General features: G+C 41.1%; 1 protein-coding gene across 3 annotated transcripts in view; it reads left to right on the top strand.

The window, feature by feature from the left end:
* Positions 1-22096, top strand: part of GTDC1 (glycosyltransferase like domain containing 1) — a 273602-nt gene extending 251506 nt beyond the window's left edge. Inside the window, exons 8-10 of one of the 3 annotated variants that reach the window (XM_054971576.1) lie at positions 4041-4111; positions 4820-4911; positions 20797-22096. In XM_054971576.1, the coding sequence (XP_054827551.1) occupies positions 4041-4111; positions 4820-4911; positions 20797-20880 (247 nt within the window). In that variant the 3' untranslated portion in view covers positions 20881-22096. Of the gene's footprint in view, positions 1-4040; positions 4112-4819; positions 4913-7678; positions 7749-20796 lie in introns of those variants that run through there. The other 2 variants (XM_054971578.1, XM_054971579.1) reach the window with 2 other exon arrangements.
* The last annotated feature ends 1497 nt before the right edge of the window (positions 22097-23593 follow it).

The following is a 23593-nucleotide window of genomic DNA, read 5'->3' as shown; positions in this document are numbered from 1 at the left end:
GTAAACTCTTTGGCAGGATTCCCCCACCCCCCACCCCCAGAATTTATTCATGATGTTCATTATTATTGGTTGTAAAAAATATGAGGATTTCAGGTTTTTTTTTTAATGTCTTGTGGAATGTATCACTTTCTTAGATCTTGTAGATATGCACTGGAAACCATAACACAAAATATGAGTTACTTACAATAACTAATTTTAATCCCATCTGCTAAGTATGACAACATTAGCATTTCCACTTAATTAAAAACACCCTTAAAGCAGCAATGTTTTAATCACTCCATTTTATTTACTCTCCTCTGGTGTCACTTATAATTGTAACTTTTTATTTTTTTAATAATGAGGGATTTTTTTTCCTCTGTGCATCACACAAAAAAGTGCTGTCGATAATTAGCAGTCTTCTGTTATTACTAGACTCAGGTGTCACAACTGTGTCTCATCCTCATTACAGTAAAAAATTTCACCTATCAGATTCATTATTGCTAGATAATGCAACTGAGAGACTTAGCAGGCCCTCCAGAAAAGTAATTCAGCCAAGCAAAATTATCAGCTAATTATATTTAGAATCAGAAGCCCAACAACTATTTGCAGATAAATTGTAGGAATTGAAGGGAACAGATCTGAATATTAAGATTCATAGATTTAGCAGATGATTTCTTAATTGGAATATAAAGGTCATTCAGCAGTATATTCGGCAGAACTCTGTTGTTTCATTAGGAATATTTGGAAATCAAAATAGGGAACAAGTGTGTGGTTGCAACCCGGTTTAAAACTGTCATTCATGTGGTAGAAATAAGGAAAAGTTACATTGTTCTTAGGTTGCCACCAATAGCCAAGGCGCATAGGCTTGCCCCCACCTGCCGCCACCACCTGGCCCCACTCGCCTGGCCAGCGGTGGAAGGGGAGACACTGGGGGGGAGAAGCACCTGTACGCACACCCACACTCCCTTCACACTATCATTTTACAGCATGACTGAGGTGCAGGGTATGCTGAAACCCAGTTCAGTAAAAATCACCCATTTGGAGGCTGTTTTTACTGAACTTAGCTTCAGTGCGCCCCACAGCTCCTCCGTCACACTGGAAAATGATGTCATTTTCCTGCACAACAGGGGAGCATGAGAGAGCGCATACGCTTTGCACACATATGGTAGGTAAGTGCCTGCTGCCCCCCTCCCCAGCCCCCTGCACCCCCATTTGGTCCCCTGGGGCCTCTGGCCTAAAGATGCAGAATGTAGGACTTGTGTACTTAAACATTATAGTTATTTGCTATAATTCATAGGCCTACTTGTGGATCTTGGAATCTGGAACTTATATGCAAACAAGACTTTCCACTTCCCTAAATCAAGCCCTTATGCACGTGTGAGGGAGAAGCATGGCAGGAATCTGCATTCTGAAACTGCATTACCCTTTGCTGGATTGGACCAATAAAGAAAAGAGATTTTATGACATTGTATACCACCATTCATAGTCTGTTCCTTTCCGTTTCTCTGAGATGATTGTTTATCTTTACATAAATATGGAGGGCTGTTTTCAAATACAATGATTAATTCCAAATTCTAAATTCTGCCTGTCAAATCACATATATATTGAGTTCTGATCGTACTCATTTGTGACACAGAATCCTTGGCAAAGGCATCTTACATGCTTTAAAGGTGATTCCCGCTGCAGCTTGGCCTTCTGTTTCAGGGAAGGGAATGAACTGAAACTCAGCTGGTTTCATAGAACTTCATGATCACTAAAACTTCTGCAAACCCTTTTCTGCAACGCAAGAAATATTTAAAATTCTCTTCCCTCTGACACATGGTGTGATTTAATTTAACTTTACTTCATTTATATCCGGCCTTTCTCCTTAATGGGGACCCAAAGTGGCTTACATCATTCTCCTGTCCTCCATTTTCTCCTCCCAAATACCCTGTGAAGTAAGTTAAGGCTGAGAGAGAGTATGTGACTGGCCCAAAGTCACCAAGCAAGCTTCCATGGCAATCGAACCCAGGTTACCCAAATCTTAGTCCGTCACTGCACCACACTGGCTCAATAATAATGAATGAAATAAAGCATGAAATAATAAATAAGTAAACATGAGTTAAAAAAATATACCAACCTCAGTGCTTCAGTAGAATATTGGGGCATGATCCAGCCCACTACCGGTGCAGTGGGCACGTATGGAAGATATCAATGCCACATGTTGCCCCGTTTTCCCTTTCCCTGTTTACGAAAATGGACACATGCTTCAGCACTGTGGGCCATTTGGAGATAATAGGAGATCAAAACATGGCTGCAATAATCTCAATCCACTCTTCGCCCTTCATTCAGTACAAATTACTTTTAATCCAGAGCACAAGCAGACTGGATTGGACTCATGGTGTTGGACACTATAAGCTTTAAAGCTGTTCGTGTTTAAAATCCAGTGGCCATGTACATATTACATTTTAAAAGAAAGCAAGGAAATCTTAAATTATAGTCAGGGATAAACATTTTTTTTGATGTAAGAAAATCCTGGAAACACAAGGCACAAAAATATATTGTTGCTTTGCTATAGTAAATTAACAAGGTGAAATGTTGCTAGAGCCTCCAGTCTTTGTGAAGAGGAGAAGGATGCTTGCTGAAGTTACAAAAGGGGGGGGAAAGTCATTGAACAAGTTGGATGCCAATCAAAGAATTTCATAAATTAAACAATTTTTTTAAAAAGTGGTTTCAACTTCACTGCCTAAAATTTCTGGCCAACAGGATTTTACACTTTTGTCTTTAAAGTTTATTGCATGTCATATGACTAGTCATTATGTTTGTGGGGGGTAAGGAGAGAACTGATTAATAGTCCCAGTCTGACAAAAGAATAGAAATATTAACAAAAGACTAAGCTTCTAGTGTTCTGGCATTGTTATTGTAATTGTAAGGTATTTGATTGTTGATGCCATGAAACTGATTATCAATTATGGCTCAAAGATGGAAGTCATTTCTAAAACTCTGCAGATCACTTCTAGAAATTGACCCAAGTGTACTTGGGCAACGTGTTAAAAGTATTGGTTAGGTTATAATCAGTAATTTATATAGTCATACTGCTAAGTGGGTTCAGTTTGTTGTGCATTGTTAGACTCTGTGCAAGACAGTGTTTGCACAGAGTAATTGAATTTCTCCATATAAAGATAACAACTGTGATAGAATGCTGCATGTCAAGTTAGATCTTCCACACTATCTTGTACCTCCATTTCTGGTTCACAGAAAGTCACATGAGCATGTACAAACACACACAGAGAGAAAGAGAACTTTCAGACCACTTTTTAAAAAGTTCTTCATGTTTAAAAATTCTTGGAGAGTCTAGCACAAGAGCTGCTCAAGGTCAAACCAGTCCCTAAACCTCAGTTGTGCTTTCATGCCTGGAATTTTCCCTCACAGGACAGCAGCTAATGGTTACTACACTCCATTCTATGGCCCTGTCTCCCTTTGTTAACTCTTTCAGGCAAAATTTTAAATGGGAGTTTCTAGGGACAGGGACCTATCTCTTCTTGTATTCTGTAAAGCTCCATACACATTGCAGTTACTGTGGTGATGATGATGGTGATGGTGATGAAGATGAAGTATCAGTTTTTAACAGATCTTAAGGCTGTATAAATTAACTGTTGGCTTACAGTGACTGCTCTGTTATGCGCATCCATTGCTATTAGTGTCTGATAACTTTTTGAAAGAGAGTATTGTGGAAAGTGATATTGTAGAGTATTTGCTTCAGTCTCCAGTTGCTGTGAAGAAAAGCTGGGCATACTTTGCCATGTCTGCTGATTATAAAAACGTGTTGAGCAGTATTTAAAAAAAATACAGAGCTGTGCTTTGATTTATTCAGCGAACAAAACATATGCTCACTGTTCTGTTCTATGTAATTCATGTGATCAATAAAATTATCTTTGAAAAGAGCAACTTTGGCATTTAGGGATATTACAGTGAAGTATAGAGAATAAGATGTTACAGCCAACTTCTGTGCTGTTGGCCACAAGTAAGTTTTGGGGCTCCATATTATAACAGTAAACTGCTATAAATTTTCTCCTTTTTAGGATAGAAGCTGTATACTGTGGCTGTTATCCACTCTGTCCCAAGGCTTTGGTCTACCCTGAAATATTTCCAGGTAGTTTTCTGCCTGGGCATTTTTTTTCCTGTTGACGTTTTAATTCATGGTTAATTTTAAAATACAAAGTTTGAAAATAAACTTCAGCAAGAGCAATTGTTTATTTGGCAAGCTACCATGTTAGCGCAGAGGAATTTTTTAAATGTGTTTTAATACATTAGACGAAGTTTATATTTACCATCTGTTCTTTCAAGATAACACAAAAGCAAGTTTTGAAATAGCATTCTTCATTGTTAGCATACACGGTCTATAATGATAGATTTTTATTTAAAAGGTCGTGGTGGCTGCAATAGCTTGCAGATTTTTTTTTAATGATATACAGAGAGAAAAATTGAGGCCTGAAAAATCATACCAAATTATTTAAACAATTTAATACTTAATAATATGCAACCCTGCTACAGGATACACACTGATGTAGTACCAGTCCTTTGAAAAATCTCATCACTAAATGTATCACATATGCATTGTGTTACATTAGAATAATGTATTTTAATCACCCAAAGGAGATGTCTAAACAGCACAACTACACAGTCTTATTTAGCATTAAACATCCTTGTGAGCTGAGGTAACCTTATAAAATCATGCTTAAATAATGTAAAACACGAGGCGGCACAGAGCAATATGCATTTTTAATTAGTAAAGTGACTAATATCGAGTGTGTGCTTTGAGGTTTTTGTTTCATTAAAAATGTATCTGTTTTTCCTGCAGCTGAATATCTGTATTCTACACCTGAACAGCTTTTTAAAAGGCTTCAGAATTTCTGCAAGAGACCCGATATTGTTAGGAAACATCTCTATAAGGTATTTATTCAGAATAAGCATTACATGATATTGTATTGTATTGAAGACTACAGACAAAAATCCTCCTTCCCCCTCCCCAAAACAGAGAGGAAACCAAAAAACATTTAATTAACATCCCAATGTTTAAAGGAAACATGCTAGGGAGGGATATTAGTTGTTACACTAACAAGGATTAATTACACTAGATGCCAGTTGTATTAACCTAGGGTCTTATGAAATACGTGCACTTAATGCATGCTGCATGCTTTTAAAAAATTTATTGTTTTCTAAAATGACTGTCCTCCACGTTTGGACTCAGGAGGCTTATAAAAATGAACCTGGATTAATTTAATTCATTAGTTTAAAAGGAAAGTAAAAGACAGACTCCACAATTATACTAATGAAGATAAGTCTCTCTTCCTATCCTATAATGTAATCCAGTTGGTCAACTTGTTCAGGTGACCATCCAGGTGACTATCCTCCAATTTCTTCTTTACTCACTCTATATGGGACTATTTAGATAACTTGGGAGACTATTTAACTTGTTACACCATCAACTTTGAAAGAAGTGGACCTTTTAAAGTACAATTCTGGGTATGTGTGCATGTTTTGGTTAGATACCTGACTCTGGAGAGCCATTCTTTGGCCAGAACTAGATCATATGGCACCTAGATACTACTGCCAATTACAGCAGCTCTGTGTTTCCTGTTTTTCTCTCCATCTGCAACCATCTATTAATGTAAAATCAATTCTCAGTCCTCAGGTGGTCAATACAATAGTCTTATAAGGGTGGGAAAACAGTCACAATTTAAGAGCAACCATGTTGTATCAGTCCTGCATCCTGTTTCATATAGTAGCCAATCAGGTGTCCCCAGTAGGCCTACAGGCAAGGCACAGAGCCAGATTCTCCTGCAGCTGATGCATCCTACCACTAGAAGTTCAACTTAGTCCCTGTGACTAAGAGCCACTGATTGGACTATTCTCTGTTTTGCTTTTAATCTACTTCCCATTAATCCCCAGCGTAGAATTTGCATTCACTTCTGCCCTTACATTAGGTTGACCTTTTCATTGAGTTGCCTACCACAGCTCCAAGATTCCTGAATAGGCACAGCCAGTTCAGATCCCATCAATACATATTTAAAATTAGGATTTTTTTTTTACCAAATGTGCATCTATTCCCTTTGAATTTTATTTACTTTACCACATTCTTTCTTTTTCACCCAGTTTGGAGAGATCCTTTGAAAGCTGTTCACAATTTGCTCTGGTCTTCACCTGAGTAATTGGTGTAATCTGCAATCTTAAAAAAAGTTACATCCTTCTCAGCCTATTGAGTTGAAGGGACTTAGAAGTGTGTAACCCTGTTTAGGATTGCATTGTTAGTAACTTCACTGCTTATCCCCAATTATGAACATATTAAATATCACTGGTTTCAGTACTGATTCCCCACTACTTATTTGCCTCCACTTAATCCTGTTCTCTGACTCCTGTAATTTAATCAATTTTAATTCAAAAAGAGGAACCATCATTTTGCCCTTTGATTGATTCGTTTACATGGGAGGGTTTGATGAGGAACTTCGTCGAAGTTTTTTTTTATCTTGGAAGGCTTGGAACTAGACTAGTTTTTCTACAGGTACAAGGATTTCCACCTGCAGGATTTGAGGGGCATTTTGGGCAGCCACGGGGGTTGGAGGAGGAAAAATTATTCTCCATGGGTGTAAATCCTTGCACCTGCAGAAAAACTAGTCTGGATCCAGGACATAATGTCTACTAGAGTGTCCTTGTTCACATGTTTGTTTAAAACCCCATCAAAGAACTCTGAAAGTTGGTGAGAGGGTACATCCCGTTAACAGAAACCATGGTGATTCTTCCTCAGTAGGGCTTTTTCTTCTGTGAGATTAATAACTCTCTCTTTAATAACAGTTTCCATCAATTTACTTGGAACAGACATTACACTAACTGTCCTATAATTTCCTATACCTCCTCTGAATCCCTTTTTAAAAATTGGCATGATGTGTACCACCTTCTAGTCATCGGAAGGGGAAAGCAATATTAGCCACAAGTTGGGTATTTTTGTTAGCAGATCAACAATTTACTTCTGATATATATTTTTTAAAAGTTATTATCGTCTGTCAAATGTTTTTAGCAACATGAGGAACTACTTTGGTGCTTGAAGAGGCAGGAGGAGGGAATGAAGTCACATGTCCCACCTACCAAAAGAGCACTGGTGCAGCTACTTCATGTGCTCCTGGTGTACAGAGGTCTAGAGTACTAAGGACTAGAGTAGGACATAGGGGAAAATGTATAGAGTACCCAGGACATTTTAGACAAGATCTGCACGCTGAATTATGCCTAAGGACACTCAAGAGCCAACACAAACCATCACGAGCCACTGTAATATTGATTCCCCCCTCTCCTCAGCACTCATGGAGGGGGGAGCTGCCACATTTTGCAACAGTTGCCACCTGGGATTCATCTTCAGAGGCATTCGTAGACTGAGGGCCAAACTGGATGTTATGGCATCCCTGGGTCTGACCGTAGATGCCGGAGCCATTTTAGAGAAGAATTCAGCTGTTTATAAATTCACAGAGAAGTTCACTGAAACAAGTTTCATTGAAAGTAGTGTACACGTGAAGCTGCCTTATACTGAGTTGGTCGCATAAGGTCGGTATTCTCACTGGCAGTGGCTGCCCAGGGACTGAAGTTAGAGACCTTTTACACCCCCCACTACCTGATCGGTTTCACTGGAGATTCAAGGAATTGAATTTGGGGCCTTCTCTGTGCAAAGCAGATGCTTCACCACTGAACCACGCTGCTCCCCAAGTGGGAATTAGGCACACTTTGCACACGTCCATTCCTTTCAGTGGGACTTAAGCAGAGCAACTTTTGACTGTACCCTAAACAAGCAAATGCAGGATGTTTCCATCCGAGGACACTAGGATCAAGTAACGGGGTAAGTAATACTAATGGCAACATTACCATTAAGCACAGTCCTAATACTGTAACGGGCAACATGCTCCAGTGTAATGCCACCTGCTTTAATGTTTCCTCCTTCCCTCAGATATGTTTCTGCTTCTCTTTGCCTCAGCTGTATTTTCTGTATTTGCTTTCCCCATTCAGCGCATTTAGGCAATTGGACAAAGCTCTGTACACGTTCAGTTTTATCTGTGACCTAAAAATGGACATTTACGTAAGGACAGACCAAACGAAAATGTTGTTTCTACAGGAAACAGTTAAACTTCAAAGCAAAAAAAAAGAGGAGACAACCAAAAATGCAATTTAACACCCAATTTCAAGCTCATTATCTTTCATTGTCTATTAACTTGGCAATGGTTCAGAAGGTAGCTCATAATAGTTTAAAATGCTGACTGAACACTTCCAGTGTTCAGCGTTCCTTCTTGAGTCAATACTAGTGCATAGCTGTATGCGGAGGCTTCAAAGAGAAAAACAATCCTTAATTTTTTACCTTGACATTAATTCATTCTTCAAGTTCAGTTAAATAGTTTTGTTTCACATTGATCACCTTCCTTGTGGCCTGGAAAGCTGCATCTCTTGCATGCAAGAACTGCTGGGGCCCCAGCAAATGAAGGACAAATATTGATATTAAAGAGTGGGATTTCCGAAACATGGTGCCAGAAGAGATGTGCATTGTACAGCGAGTAAAATGCTTCATTTGCTTCAAGTGTCTCCTTTGGAGAATGGACTTCTTGCTGAATTATTTATAGATAGAGTTACCACCAAAGACACGGTGCAGTTTATCACATCACTTTGGGTAGCACATTAATAACTCCTGCCTAATCCAAGTTTTAATTGCTCATACTATAGTAGCAGCAATGAATTGCTCTGGATGAAGGAAAAATGAACACTGTCACAGAGGGGTCAAATTTAAACCTTGACTCATACCCCCGATATAGCTAAGCAATGTACTCACTTCATGAACTCTCTTAATGTTGGATCACACTGTGGAAACAGATCTGCCCCTTTTGTTCTGTGCAGTATTGGTGTATTTATCACAAACACACCCTAGTCCTGGATTCTGTCTTCCTGTCATTCTTTAATGTGGACCAAGACATGCAAGTCAGCAGAAGGACCTTGAAGATGATCTAGATTATGCAGACTTATTTTTAAATTTATTTGCAAGTTTGTTTTAAATTTTAATACTCTGACTTTCAAACACTCACTCATTGTGCAGCAATTAAAATCCAAATATAATCAAATCAAGATAGAGATTTAACAAAGGGAAACAAAAATAGGGGATGAATTGATTCTCAGTGGCTTCAGTTGGGTTCTGTGTAATACTTACGCTCATCTGTAGGGTTTTATAAACTAGGGCTGGGATTGTGGTTTTACATATTTTGTATTATGCTGTATGTTTTGTTGCATTTTATTGGATTTTTAGAATCATAGAATAGAATCATAGAAGGGGCCTTACAGACTATCTAGTCCAATCCCCTGCCCAATGCGGGAACAGCCTAATGCATCCCTGACAAGTATTTATCTAACCGTTCCTTGAAGACTGCCTATGAGAGGAAACCCACCACATCCCTAGGCAGCCAATTGCACTGCTGAACTACTCTTAATGTGAAGAAGTTTTTCCTAATATCCAGTCAGTACCTTCCTTCCTGTAGTTTAAACTCATTATTGTGAGTCCTGTCCTTTATTGCCAACAGGAACAGCTCCCTCCCCTAAGTGACAGCCTTTTAAAGAAAGCAATCATGTCTTCCCTCAATCTCCTCTTCTTCAAACTGAGCAATCTCAGGTCCCTCAGTCTTTCTTCATAGGGCTTAGTTTCCAGGCCCACATGTCATCCTGGTTGCTCTCCTCTGCACCCATTCCAGTTTATCCACATCCTTTTTGAAGTGAGGCCTCCAGAAAGGCACACAATACTCCAAGTGGGGCCTGACCAACACAGTATATAGTGGGACAGTGACATCCTGTGATTTGGATGTTATGCCTTTGTTGATACACCCCAAGATTGCATTCACCTTTTTTGCTGCTGCATCACACTGACAGCTTATATTTAGCTTCCCATCTGCCCGTATCCCAAGATCTTGTTCACACATGCTGCTACACAGAAGTGTATCCCTCATCCAGTATGCATGCTTTGCATGTTTGTTACCCAAGTGGAGAACCTGGCACTTATCCGTGTTAAATCACATCTTACTCAAATCTGCTCACTTTCCCAGTATGTTCAGATCTCATTGAATTCTATCCCTGTCTTCATCGGTGTTTGCTACTCCTCCCAGTTTTCTGTCATCTGCAAATATAACGAGGAATCCCTATATACCCTCATCCAGATCATTTATAAAAATATTGTCATTCCACTGGACACCTCCCTCCAGTCAGATGTAATGCCATTGACAACTACTCTTTGTGTGTGGTTATCAAGCCAGTTCCCTATCCATCTAACCGTTCTAGAGTCCAGTCCACAGTCCACCAGTTTACCCATCATAACATCATGAGGAACCTTGTAAGAAGCTTTACTGAAATCCAGATAAACTACATCGACAGCATTCCTGTGATCCAGTAAGCCTGTAAATCAATCATAGGAGGTGAGGTTGGTCTGGCAGAACCAGTTGGAGACAAATCCATGTCCATTTCCCCGTATCACCATGCTGTCCATCAGATGCTTGCAAATTGACACCTTTAGTATTTGTTCCAGTATCTTCCCTGGGACAGAGGTCAGGCTGACAGGCCTGTACTTTCCAGGATCATCTTTTTTTCCCTTTCTTGAAAATTGGGGTAATATTTGCCCTCCTCTAGTCTTCCAGCACATCACCTGTCCTCCAAGAGGCCTGGAAGATAATCAACAAAGGGTCTGCAAGCTCTTTAGAAAGTTCTTTAAGCACTCTCAGGTGTACCTCATCTGGCCAAGGGGATTTGACTACATCAAGTGCAGCAAGGTGCTTCTCCTCAGCTTCTCTGCTCATGTCAACCAGAAGCCCTGAAGCCATGCTTTGCCCACTACCAACAGGGTGGGCCTGTTCTCTCCTTCAGGGAGAAAACTGAAGCAAAGTAGGCATTGAGCCTATCTGCCTTCTCTTTGTCCTCTGCCCGAATTTCTCCGTTTTCGTTCAATAATGGGGGTATTGCCCCCTTCATCTTCAGTTTGCTCCTCACATATCTGAAGAACATCTTTTATTGTAGCAAGCTCCCTGGAGACCCTCAGCTCATTCTGAGCTTTGGCCTCTCTGACAGCTGCCCTACAGTGCCTAGCAATCCCTAGATACTCTTCTTTGGATGTATTTACTTCCCTCCATTTCTTGAACATTACTGTTTTCTTCCTTAGCTTATCACAGAGCTCTCTGTTCATCCACATTGGCTTCTTAGATTCTCTGCTGCATTTCCATCTTGCTGGAATGGTGATAGCTTGAGTCTGAAATAGCTTTTCTTTTAGTAGGGCCCACCCTTCAGTCGCTCCTTTCCCTTCCAACATTTTTGACCATGGAATAACTCTCATCATATCTCTAAGTTTATTAAAGCTTGCCCTACTAAAATCAAACCTGCGCATTCAGCTACAAACTCCCTTGGTACCCTACAGCAAAAGGAATTTTAGGAGGATGTGATCACTTCTCCTCAAAGTTTCCACCACCTTTATACTGTCAACCAACTCTTTCTTGTTGGTTAATAACATGTCCAGTATGGCTGAGACCCTTGTCGCTTCCTCCGCCATTTGAGAAAGGAAGTTGTCTGTTAGGCAAGTCAGGAAGTTTCATGACCCTGGGCACATAGCTGAGTTGGTCTCCCAGCACACATTAGGGAAGTATCCCATAAGTAGACATGGGCACGATCCAAAAAAAAATACCGATCAAGCTGTTCGTGGACCCACGCTGGTGACAACCCCAGATCTCCGATTCACTCCGATCAAGTCCCGTTTCCGATCTGGGTTCGGAGGGGTGCCCCCCCACACACACACACTTAGAGCAGATGGGGGTGAAAGTTTTTAACCCAGCAGCGAGCCGCGTCCCCTCAGGGAGGGAACGTTTTCTCTCTCTCTCTCTCTCTCTCTCTCTCTCTCTCTCTCTCTCTCTCTCTCTCTCTCACACACACACACACACACACACACACACACACACACACACACACGCTCTTAGAGCAGAGGGGGGGGGAGTTTTTAACCCATCCTTGCCTCTCCAAATAGAGAGAGAGAGAGACACCCCGTCAGCAAGTTTCAGCCAGCTTTTTAAAAAAAGCAGGGATAGAATCCTCCATCCCACCCGATTTTAAAAGCAAGCAGCCAGTGTTCCAAAAGCATATTTTAAACAGGAAGGAAGTAAAACCAGGATCCACATGGATCCTCGTGAATCCTATGGTTTTTTAAATAGGAAAAACACAAATGAAACATTAAATCACATACCAACTTCTTGCAAAAAGCAGGCAGGCACTGGGCTGAGAAGCCAGGAGGAGGAGAGAGATATCTCTTTTCAGTTAACTCTTTCAGCACTGAACGAACTAGGAGAGGAGCGCAAAACAGCTTGATAGCTGCTCTCAAAGCAAGGGGTTTTTGAAAGAGTTAACACTGAGAAGAGATCTCTTCTTAACTCTTTCAACGGCACTGAATTAAGTCAGGAGGAGCGCAAAACAGCTTCTGCTTCTCTCTCTCTTAACCCATTCCTCTCCCAATCACTTTGCTTATATTTTTCTCAGGAAGCCACCTTTTCACTCACAATAAGCCTGGGTCTGCAACACAGGAGGGCTGTGTTTGGCCATAAGAGCTGCCTCTCAGGCTTTGCAGGGATGAGATTCGAGTGCCCATGGCTACAGAAGAACACCCCTTCCCCCGCCCTCCCCTCCCTTCTCCCAAATGGTGACGAGATGGGCACGTTGCTGGCTGCTCCATGGTTGGAAGAAAGCCCTGCTGATCAAGGAAAGCTGGCCTTCCATTCGCGTTTCCAGGGCGACAGAAGGAGGGGAAACAGCTCAGGCATTCCCCTGGCTCCATTTCCCCAGGGCTCCGTTTCCCCGGGAATAGATGGCTGGCACCAGAGTGTCTGCAATCCCAAACAGAAACCGATCGATCTGATCAAGACCCGAGCAAGCGCCCCACCCGACCGCTGGATCGGTTGCCATGGACGGAACTGATCAGCCCGATCCCGATGGCGCAAACGCCGTTATTGGGTTTTTTTTCAAATCGTAATTCAGGTCGTGCCCATCTTTACCCTTAAATACAATATGTTTTGTTTTGATTTTAACTGATGTAAATTGATTATTGATGTGAACCGCTTCAAACTCTTAACCAAAGAGAAGTGGTATAAAAATCAAATAAATAAATATGGGTCAAAGTAAATAGGCTGCAATCTGGAAAACTTATCACTGCCTCAGATGCTGCCTCTTATGGACACTTCATCCTCTGGCTGTCAAAATGACCACTGTTTTTATCCATCACATAGAATGACATTGTGCTTTACTTCCAAGGAGCTCAGTGTGACATACATGCTTTTCTTGTCCTGCATTTTATGCTCACGATGCTGAGAGTAAGTGGAAGGCCCAAGATACCCCAAGAACTTTATGGCAAAGAGTCCAGTAGCAGCTTTAAGACTAACCAACTTTACTGTAGCATAAGCTTTTGAGAACCACAGTTTTCTTCGTCAGATGCATTTTTGCCATTTTGCTACTACAGACTAACATGGCTAACTCCTCTGGATCCATGAACTTTATGGGGTTTATAGGGATTTGAACCCTCTGATTCCATGTCCTAATCCTATACTTTAACCACTGTGCCATACCTGTTCTCATTGGCTATTGTGCTTATCTATATATGATTTATTTCAATTTTTAATCTACCTCATTCCAAAGGTAGCTAAATGAATTAATAGAAACATTAAAAACATTAGCTAGTCTGATTAAGCTAACAAAACCTCAATCACTGCTGCCACTAGAAAGTTTAACCTACTCAACAAAAGCTCAATTTTGTTTTAGTTATCTTATAGTGCTTCTGAAATGTATTTAGACAAGCACCTACTTGCCATTGGCGAGGGAGGGAAGTTCATCCTCCCCCTTCCCTTTGTTTGCTTCCCTGGCTGTCTCTGTGGGCCCGGCTTCTGCTCCAGCTCCCTAGACAAACTCACAGGGGATGGGGAATCTTGCTTGCCTGTCTATCCCCATCCTCACTGCTTTACATGCTGCCTGAACTGTGCCATGCACCCCTTCCCTGCTGCTTTCAGCCGTCTGTTCTCCCCACTGCTTTGTGAGGAGCAGCAGCAGGGAGATGGTGCTGGCTTCTGCTCTCCTCCTTCCCTATCCACCTGCATTGCCACAGTTCCCCCTCTGCTTACATCTCCCACATGTTGCAAGGCAAGGGGATGCCACTGAGACAAAAAGGATGTGTTGCCAGCAAGTGCAGACAATGTTTCTGCTTGAGGAAATTTAATCTCGCCCTCCATTTTTAAACTTTTCATATTTTTCTGCAAATCTAGGGGTTTCTCTGGTTTTGTAGAAAAATCTCTATATGGCCCCAGTTTGCAGATTTAAGTGTCCGCAGATGGAGCTATGTTGAGAATTAGATCTATTTATTTTAGCAACTCTGTAAACAAATGAAATTCTACAGTTGTGGGACAAAGATCGCTATACCTTAAACATGTTCATAATGTCCTAACCTGAAACACACATTTTTGAGAGTTTGTGATAAGTGCACTCAGAGTCCAACCTACATGAAGTTTTGGGGGGGAAACGTTGAAATAAGGTGTTTCTTCAGGAATTTCTGGAGAACTTGCAACCTGTGGCTGAAATGAGAGAATATGATGGTGGTGTTGGCGGTGATTATTTTACACAACAAATAAGAACAACTGTACGCTCTTCTACCATGTGCATGTGTAACTTGTAGACAATAGCAGTCACCCTCTAGCAGATTCCTGCTTTGTGATTTGTTCAGATTTTAGAAGCCATTCGACCTGAAAGTTCAGGTTTTATTTTTGTATTAAAATGAAAATTTCCTGAACCAAAGTTTTTATAATTATATTTATATGGCTTCTCCCTATTCCCGACATAAACACTCCAGTTGTTCTGTTCCCAGGGACATATCCATCCTCCTGTACTAAAACTGTCCAAGCCATTAAGCTTCTCTTCCAATACATTTTAGAAAAGCCTTACCAACACTAACTTATCCCTATTTATTTCCAACTCACTCCATATGGACTAACTCTATTCATAGTGTAGACTCTCTAACCCATAGTTTGCCAACTTCTCTTGTGCTGGAAAAAAAATTACGCAAATGCTCCTACAGTCTTATCCCTCATAAACTGTCTTCAAATGGCCAAAACCCTTAGGCATTGTCCTTTGGCATGACAGAATTCAATCTTCTGAAGTTCTGTCTCTTTCCTAGGCATAAATGAGTTACAACAAATAAAAAAAGGAATCACGTTATGTTGGATCTCTTTTTCAGCACAGGAGAATGAGGGTGGGGGCTGAAGCTACAAGAAGTAACCCTCACTCTCAATTTGGCCAAGGTCCCTAAAGATGGTCATGCATTTAAAGTGTGATGATAACCACTCATTTGGTGGTGGTGGTGGGGTGGGAGGTTCTGCTGTTACAAATTATCTGAAATTCAGAATTTCCTTTGCGGTGGGATGACAGTCTGTAAAGGTAATTCAAAATTTGAAGAGTAAACAAGCATGTTTTTATTTTATATATTTTGGTCACAAGATGGAAAAAATTGCTACCTAAAAGAAACCAGAATATAAAGTATAACTTTTTGGTGACTTTTGTATCTATTGCTGCAAGCTTATTAATAATATAATCTAAAACAGTGAAATGCATTACCTCATTAGTTTGTCAATTATATGCAATCCCTGTGCCAAGATAGAAAGTTAGAGGCAAAAGGGAGACAGAATTATGCTTACTACAAAAAGGCAATCGACTTAAGCAATAAGGCACAAAAAGCTTCTGTTGCGGGTAAGCCTTGGGTGTCTTGTTCGTTACAAAATAGAATATATTACTGAGTGTTGATATCTATGGGAACATAGAGCTCCGAGCATGTTGCATGGGTTAGTGGCACTTACAATGAAAAGCAATGCCTTCTCCCAGTGTTTTCCCTGAAACTAGACATGTTTGATGATCTTTGCTCTCTAAATCTAGAAAATAGGTTAACTCATGGTACCTTTGACCGGACTCTATTCTGTTGGTTAAAGACTATGCAGGGTTACTTCTGATGTTTATTTCAAAAAGTCACCCCTGCTTAAGTTGCCACTTTTACAGTGCAAACAGAATAACTCTATTTAGGATTGCTTTGTTAATCTCCTTTTGCCAGTTTATAGGAGCCATTTTATGGGAAATATTTTCTATCCATCTAATTTGGGATATATGGTTGGATCCAAAGGATCACTCATGTCATGGATCTTTCCTGCTCCTCTTGGTCTCCCACAACTATTTGAGCCAGTCAAAAAGTTACTGCTATGAGTCAGAATAGCATGAGAAGCAGCACGGGATGGGGCAGGGGTGGGTAGGTTGACTGCCGTACAAGTAGGAAATCTACAGAAATCTCAACCCTGCTTGCAATTAGAAATGCTTTCTGCTCACTCATCACCACCTTTGGATCCAATCATATTTTTCATTTGATACCCAAATAATAGGCAGAATTCAATGATGATATAGGAATTAAAAGCACTGGTATAAAATTAAGTTTGCAAGCTTTTTGACCTGGTAGTGATCATACGTCCAAGTATAAGTAATCAAAGAAGAAATTACAGTAAGATTCCTGGTCTACATAGCCAGAGTAGTTTGTCACGGCCAGATACCAAATGATATTTCTGGGCAGACTATGGTCACATGAACACTAATTTACTATAAGTTAAACTCCCTCTAAAGTTAACTCTGCTAGAGTCTTCACATCCAGTGGAATAAATTATTCAGATTAAACAAATATTTGATCTAATTTATCCATTTGTATCTAGATTTGTCTTACTTGTGGCTTTTGGTTTATATTGGTAGCCCTGTTAGCATTCATGTCTGAGTTACTGTTTTATCCCATGTGGTTTTATCCCATGGGCATTTTCACATAACAGCCAGTGGTTAGAGTACAGAGCTGTGTCCAGGAAGGCTGGGTTTATATCCTTGCTGTGTCGTAGAGCTCTCCAGAAGACCTTGGATTAGAGCCTCTGCATAACCCTACTTCACAGGATTATTGTGAAATTAAAGTGGAAGCCATGATCTCTGCTCAGGATGGGTTAGATAAAATAAAATGATTAATTAATGAATACTGATCATTAATACCAATTGTATGGTTCTAGTGAATTAATTCAACACAGTCATTCTCCCTATTTTAGATTTGATGTTTTAATGTGAACTGTGACAAACATGCTCTCCTTGCAATGAGCTTGATATTTCAACAGCAGACAAATGACTGGCTTCTAGCAGAAAATACAGCCCTACTGAAAATTATCCTGACTGTATCCCATCCAAGTTTTGTTTGTTCAGTGCCTTCATGCATATCATGAATCAGGCCAGCACACCTCCTTCTTCTTCAGATACTATCAAATAAGTGTTTGCATTTAGCCAAAGATTTTCTCAAACACTGGCACTCCCCCCCCCCCCCCGCTTTTCTATGTATTTCTCATGTAGCATTCAAATACTGTAGTTTTTGTCCCGACTAATTTTTTTTTTAAAGTAAGAATATACTTGGAACCAGTTAAAAGGGACTGAACAATATTCTCAGGTAAAGTACACCAAGTCTGGTACTGTGTACTCCAACTGGTGCCACAATCCAGAATCCTAAGCAGGATGCAGTATCTAAATACAGTATATCTAAACATCAGAAATCATAATGCCAATCTGAAATCATTCTCCAACAAATTAGCAGAACAATAAAAATAGGGGACGCAACCCATAAGACAATCAGCATTTGCATGCATTCATGAACATAAATGGGATGCTCCCCTAATCAAAATTCTACTGAAATTTAGATTTGTGCCAAAAGATAGTCAACAGTAGCACTGGATGCAGGGAGAGGGGAAATATATTCCATAGCCATGGTGCCATCACCGAAAAGGCTTGTCCTTCATGTCAGCCTGGCTTACCTCAGAAGGCAGGAGGATAGGAAACTTGGGTCACTGAATGTAATGGCCTGTAGCAGTTTCTGGGAATGGCCCAGTGCACAGTATTGACACTAATGGGAGCACACCCACCTTATGCGTCCTCGTCCTCATAGAGCAAAGATGGCATAGAAGCGAAAGCACTGCAAATGAGGTGCTTGCTTCTTCCAGTTCAGAGAACAGAGGCAGCCATGGGACTATCCTGACAATAGCCATTGTCGTCGTCATCCTGTGGCTGCCTCCATTCTGTTGCCAGTTTATAACACCAGCTAGGAAAACACTGGAATACTTTTGAGTGTGATTGTGCCACATTCCAATTCCTTATACAGCTAACTGGGGATCTGAAAGAATGGACTGTGTCGAGCTGGGTTGGTTGTGTGCAGTCGGAGGATTGCCTTTAAGCAGGTCAGCTTTAAATTCTCCTGTGTGCTTCTTGTTCTAGCCCAGAGGGACCAGAATGAAAAGAGAAGGTTTGGCGGTGCATAAAGTACACTCAAAGGTGCAGTAGGATGAAATGCTGCCTTAGTGAGTAGCAGAACCTTCAATATAAAAGCAAGGGCATCAAACTTTCTATTACAGAACTATGCTGGGAATACAAGCTTCCAGCATTCTTTAGGGAGGGAATTATAACTGGCTGATGAGTTAGAAATGTTCAAGAAAGGGCATCTGAGCACACAGGGAATAGGGTAAGAGTTGAATCTTTTGAGCCCATTGGAACATGGCAGGATAGGGAGGAAGAAAGAAAATAGTTTTTAAAGGGATAATCATTTAATTTTACAAAAGGGACATTAAAACTAGATTGCATAAGGCACGGGTGACCTCTTTCTTGCTATTTAATTCATCCAGTCTGCACCGAAGAGTCTTTCCTCCTTGAAGGATGGCTCTGTTGTCTGATTTTTCCTCCCCAGATGAGAACACTTAGTTGCACAATAGAACATGCGCTCAGGGGGTGAAACCTCTCCAGGTAGAGTTAAATTTCAAGATGGGTAGGTCATATCTATGCAACTATTCATCACAACACAAGGAGTATGAGGTTGTACAAACAAGATCTTACACTTCTTGTTCTTTTCCTCTTCATCTGGGCCTTTTGGATTTGCACTGCTGTGTCTCTGGCTGGCTGTTACTTCCCAGATACTTACATTACATTGTCGGTGACTCTCCTCTGCCACTGGTGTTCTCAAGCATGCAAAAGTAAGTGCACTGTATGCACGGAACAGGATCATGCTCACTGGCCCTGCCTCTGGATATTTGTGCAAACTGGCAAACTTCTGCAATATATGCAGCCTTTGCATGTGCCACCAGGGCCTCGCTTTTTTACATGAGATCCCAATTTACAGTGCTGTGAGAGAATGCGGGCACTCCATCATCTCATTATGTTGTTGGCATAAGAGCAGCCACCAGCATTGCCTGTCCCCTGTGAGCAAACCAGCCCCTTTGCATAGCCACGATGGATGGAGCCAGGATCATCAACCTTCTTTCTGGGATGCAATTGGATCAGGAAAGGGGAGGTGGGGGATGCAAAAGTTCAAAGAGGACCAAATAAATAGCCCAGAACTGGAAGACAGCCACTCTTGGGGAGTGGGATGTGTAAAAAAGAGAGAGATAAATATGTTTGGGGCAGGAACGCCGGGGGCGGGAGGGGGGGGATAACAGAATAATAGAGATGGAAGAGACCAAACAGCTTAGCTACTTGCTCAGTCGCCCTTCTGCACCCCCTCCAGCCCCCCTATTCTACAGATCATTGTTTACAATGCTCAAAGTATCTACCAGGTTGAAAGGCAATGGTTTCTGATAGAATGGGTGCTTACCTAGTAATGAGATGAGTCACCATAGTTTTCCGTACAGTAGCAGTGCCGGCATGACACAGACACTGGACCAGGGTGGGGTTGCTGTTAAGGGGAGGAGTGTGTGCTTTAGGCTACTAATGAAGTATAAGGGTCTCTATTATGTACTTATGAGCTATACTATGTAATGAAATGAAATCAGGGACATCTAGCATTTCTGAGAGGCTACTTCCAGAACAGTAAATGAAACTGATAGATGGATCCACAAAACAAAACAAAATTCCTGGAGCATTGGGGTTTTGTTCTTACTGAAGAACTTGAGAGCCACCAACATAGATCACTGTACAAACATCAGTCACGAATCTCTCTCTAATTCCTCAGGGTCAGATGTGAACCTTCACTTAGTGAGTGGAACATGTCTTTCTGTATCTGGCCTCCTTTCAGCTTCCCCATGATTATTTAATGATGCATATTTTTAAGAGAGTCCAAATAAAGTTGTGTTAAACCTCATGACAGTGTCATATTTTAAAGCAAAATGTTTGCATGTGTCCTGCTGTTAACTTGAGCAGTGCTTTGCCTGTGGCTGCCTGCCTGCAGGAGTGCAAATCTCTCTCTCTCTCTCTCTCTCTCTCTCTCTCTCTCTCTCTCTCTCTCTCTCTCTCTCTCTCTCTCTCTCTCTGTGTTGAAAAGGGATGGAGGGAGACAAGGTAATGAAATAATCAGGCAAGTGCTTAAAAGCTTTCCTGGTTTCAGGTAGAAGCCTCCTAAGAGTAGCAGCCCAGCCTGACTGATGTCAGGTAAGCTGTTTGAAGCAGAAAGCCCTTGTTTACAAAAGACATTTTAACCTGGGATTGAGCTTCTTAATACCTTGATCCAATCAGAGGGCAGGATTTTCTGATCCTGGTTTTACAGCAGTATTTATACTATCCGAGCAATTTCAGGATAAATCTCCAAAGAGGAGAAAATTGTACTTCTATATATTAATCATGCACGTGACATAGAATAGTTTGCTCTTGCGTTAAAAAAAAAAGAATGACTCTCCCTCGAATATTATGTTCATATTGTTCCCCTTTTTTTCTTTCTCTTTTTTTCCCTTGTAGGGGGAGATGGCTCGGTTTTCTTGGGCAGCGCTCCGTGGTAAATTCAGGTCTCTGCTCACAACAGAACCCAAGGAAGATTTGTGACAGATGGGGCTAAGTCACAAACTTGCAGCCTTAGGCAGACTCTGTAGAACTTTCCAGAGTGTTGCCCGTATTTACCTGATCAGAGAGAAAAGAAAATCTGCAGAGGAAGCACAGCTCGGCTGCTTGTCATAGCTGACACAGAGCCATCTGCCACAAACCTGTGGCGGCTTCAGATCTCCAATCCCTGCCACCGCCCCGACTCAAATTAAATACAGATTCTGAGAGACGTTACGATGGTTACACATGTCCTCGGCATCACATGGAGGAGACTGTTCAAGGGGGAAAAAAAATATGTGGCCTGTTGTATAACTGCACTCATGTATCCCATATGTGGTGCCACATTGAATTTCCGGTTGAATCTGTTTTTATCCTTTGTACTGGATGACATGGTGCCTGAATTCTTTCTTTTTTGTCAACGTGATGGCAGCCAAGATTACAGCTTCAAACACTTGCTTCTTGGCTGGCTTTCTACCTAGGTTGCCAGGTTATCATTGGAGCCTCATTGTGTCCTCCGAGGGCCACACGGTCTGAAAGGAGGACCAGAATTCTCCTGGACTAATTGGGCAGCCCCTGTGTGAATGGTTTGGAACTAAAGGGTTGTTTTTGCACATTTCCTTTCTTCCTCTTTCTCTCTCCCCTCTCCTTTTGCAAATTAATGACTCTGTGGCACAGGGGTTTTTAAGTGAAGGTATTAATAAGGGGTCTGGCAGGTATTCCCATGATTCACAGAACTACATTTGCATTTAATTAATCTTAAAGAAAACTGCAAGATAAACAGCTGTAATTCAAACTAGCATGGGAAATATGCTACATGGTGCCATCTACCCGATAAAATGAAAGCAGAGACACTTGCTTTATTTCGCTCAAGGTTGAAGAACAAACAGCCATCAGAATGATTCCAATGGGGGAGGAGGGAAGTTGTTTTTAATGTTTACTGCCTGGCTCAGTTTAAAGAGGAGTGGGGGGGACTTTGCATCCAAATAATAAGTCCAAGCTTTTAAAGATAAATCTCATGCAGTTCCAACAGTTAAGTAGGATCTCACCTTAACTCTTTGGTCTCAGGGTGGGGAACAGTGTAGGGACCAAGTTGTGAAGACATAAATAAATAACCCAGTTAACAAAATTACAGCAGAATAAAATACATAATTTGCCAATTTTAAAGCATTTGTTGATGAGATTTTTGAAGGCTTAGATTGTACAATGCATTTTTAATAAAGTGCCCACTTCATTGTTTCATTAGCATATCACATTCATGTGTGTGGGGATCTATCTGCTTGTTTTATCACTGCACATATCCGTGTGTCAGAGTCAAAGAATACAGTTGGGGTGTTTATCTGATGTGCAACATCTGTTTTTCAAATGATAATGTAATGTGACTGCGCTGCCCTGAAAATTTCAGCTGTGTTGTAGACAGAAGATGTTCGAGAGGAGGTTGCCCTCTAAAGCTCCACTTGCAAGTTGTCCTTTCTTTTTATTAATAGGCAGTTTTTCAACTTACCTAGGTTGGATCAGGACAGCTGTACCCTGACCGGAAAAGCAACTATCACTCAAATCACACAGTGAAGGCTCTTCTTTGGTCGCCAACTTTCTGTCCCCTTCTAAAGGATCTTCTTGCCATTTGTTAATTCAGATGGATGTGCCGGGTGATTCATTTCTGCCCTAAACCTGTGCTGCTGTCTGTCCTTTCTAACCCTGATCTTGCAGCTCAGAAGAGCATTTAATCCGTTGCTAAAAATAAAAAGAGGCATCAGATATTACAGTGAAGGAGATGCCATGTACACACCACTGCTCCATGTAGACTTTATAGCCAGCTGGATAAAATATCCATTATAAAACAAACAGTCTCACAATAATTTGTAGACCCATGATGACTACTGCCAAAGATCATGAGGAAAATGACCTGTGGAAGACACAATTAAGAAGAGGTGCTTCTCCTTTGTCCTTCTTTGGTTATGCAGAGGTGAGATGCCTCTTTGTTTGTTTGTTTTCATGTCTATATCATTCTTTTCATCTGATTAACTATATAACAGCTTTTTCAGAAATGATCTGTCATGTTCTAGCCTGATTAAAAATATAGTGGGGCAATGAAGATGCCTCATACATAGGGATGCCAATTTTTAAACTCTAGCTGTCCCTTTAATACTACTTGGATCTGCAGCAAACAGCGGGCGATTTGCCTCAGTGCCACGAAATGCTTCAATGCCCATTTCCGCACACTGAACCTCTATTAAAAGGAAAGGACATTTTTCTCCTGGCTAGTTGGCAACCTTATGTATGTTACAGGTAAATCACACCCCCAACACCAGCCCAATCGGCACTTAGAGTAACCCAGTGGAGATAGCAGTGTCCCTCTTCTCAGCCCTGAAGACTGCTCAAAATTGTGGGGGTGGGTTATGTTTTTGATGAGGCTCAGAAAAGGAGCTGGGTTGGCATGTGGGGAGGCTTTCTGAGACCAAACAAATCTTCTGGATGGGCAGAAGTGTTCTTTACTGCCTTATCCGTTCAATGACGCATGGGCAGATTTGAAAAATCAGGCTTGGTCTTTGCAGTAGCCTCAGTGGAGCATGGAAATAGTGGTAAGTGTGGGATGGGAGGAAACTCTTCATCCTTCTTCCCATCCATCCTACTTGATGTGCCTTCAGTGATACTGTGGCAATTCGATCAAATCCAGTCTGAAGCTTGTTCTAATAGCTTAATGAGTGTCATCACAGGA

This window comes from Eublepharis macularius, chromosome 2, assembly GCF_028583425.1.
Source record: "Eublepharis macularius isolate TG4126 chromosome 2, MPM_Emac_v1.0, whole genome shotgun sequence".
Classification (NCBI taxonomy): Eukaryota; Metazoa; Chordata; class Lepidosauria; order Squamata; family Eublepharidae; genus Eublepharis; species Eublepharis macularius.
The sequence above is the reverse complement of the archived record's forward strand: the minus strand, read 5'-3'. Positions and strand labels throughout refer to the sequence as shown.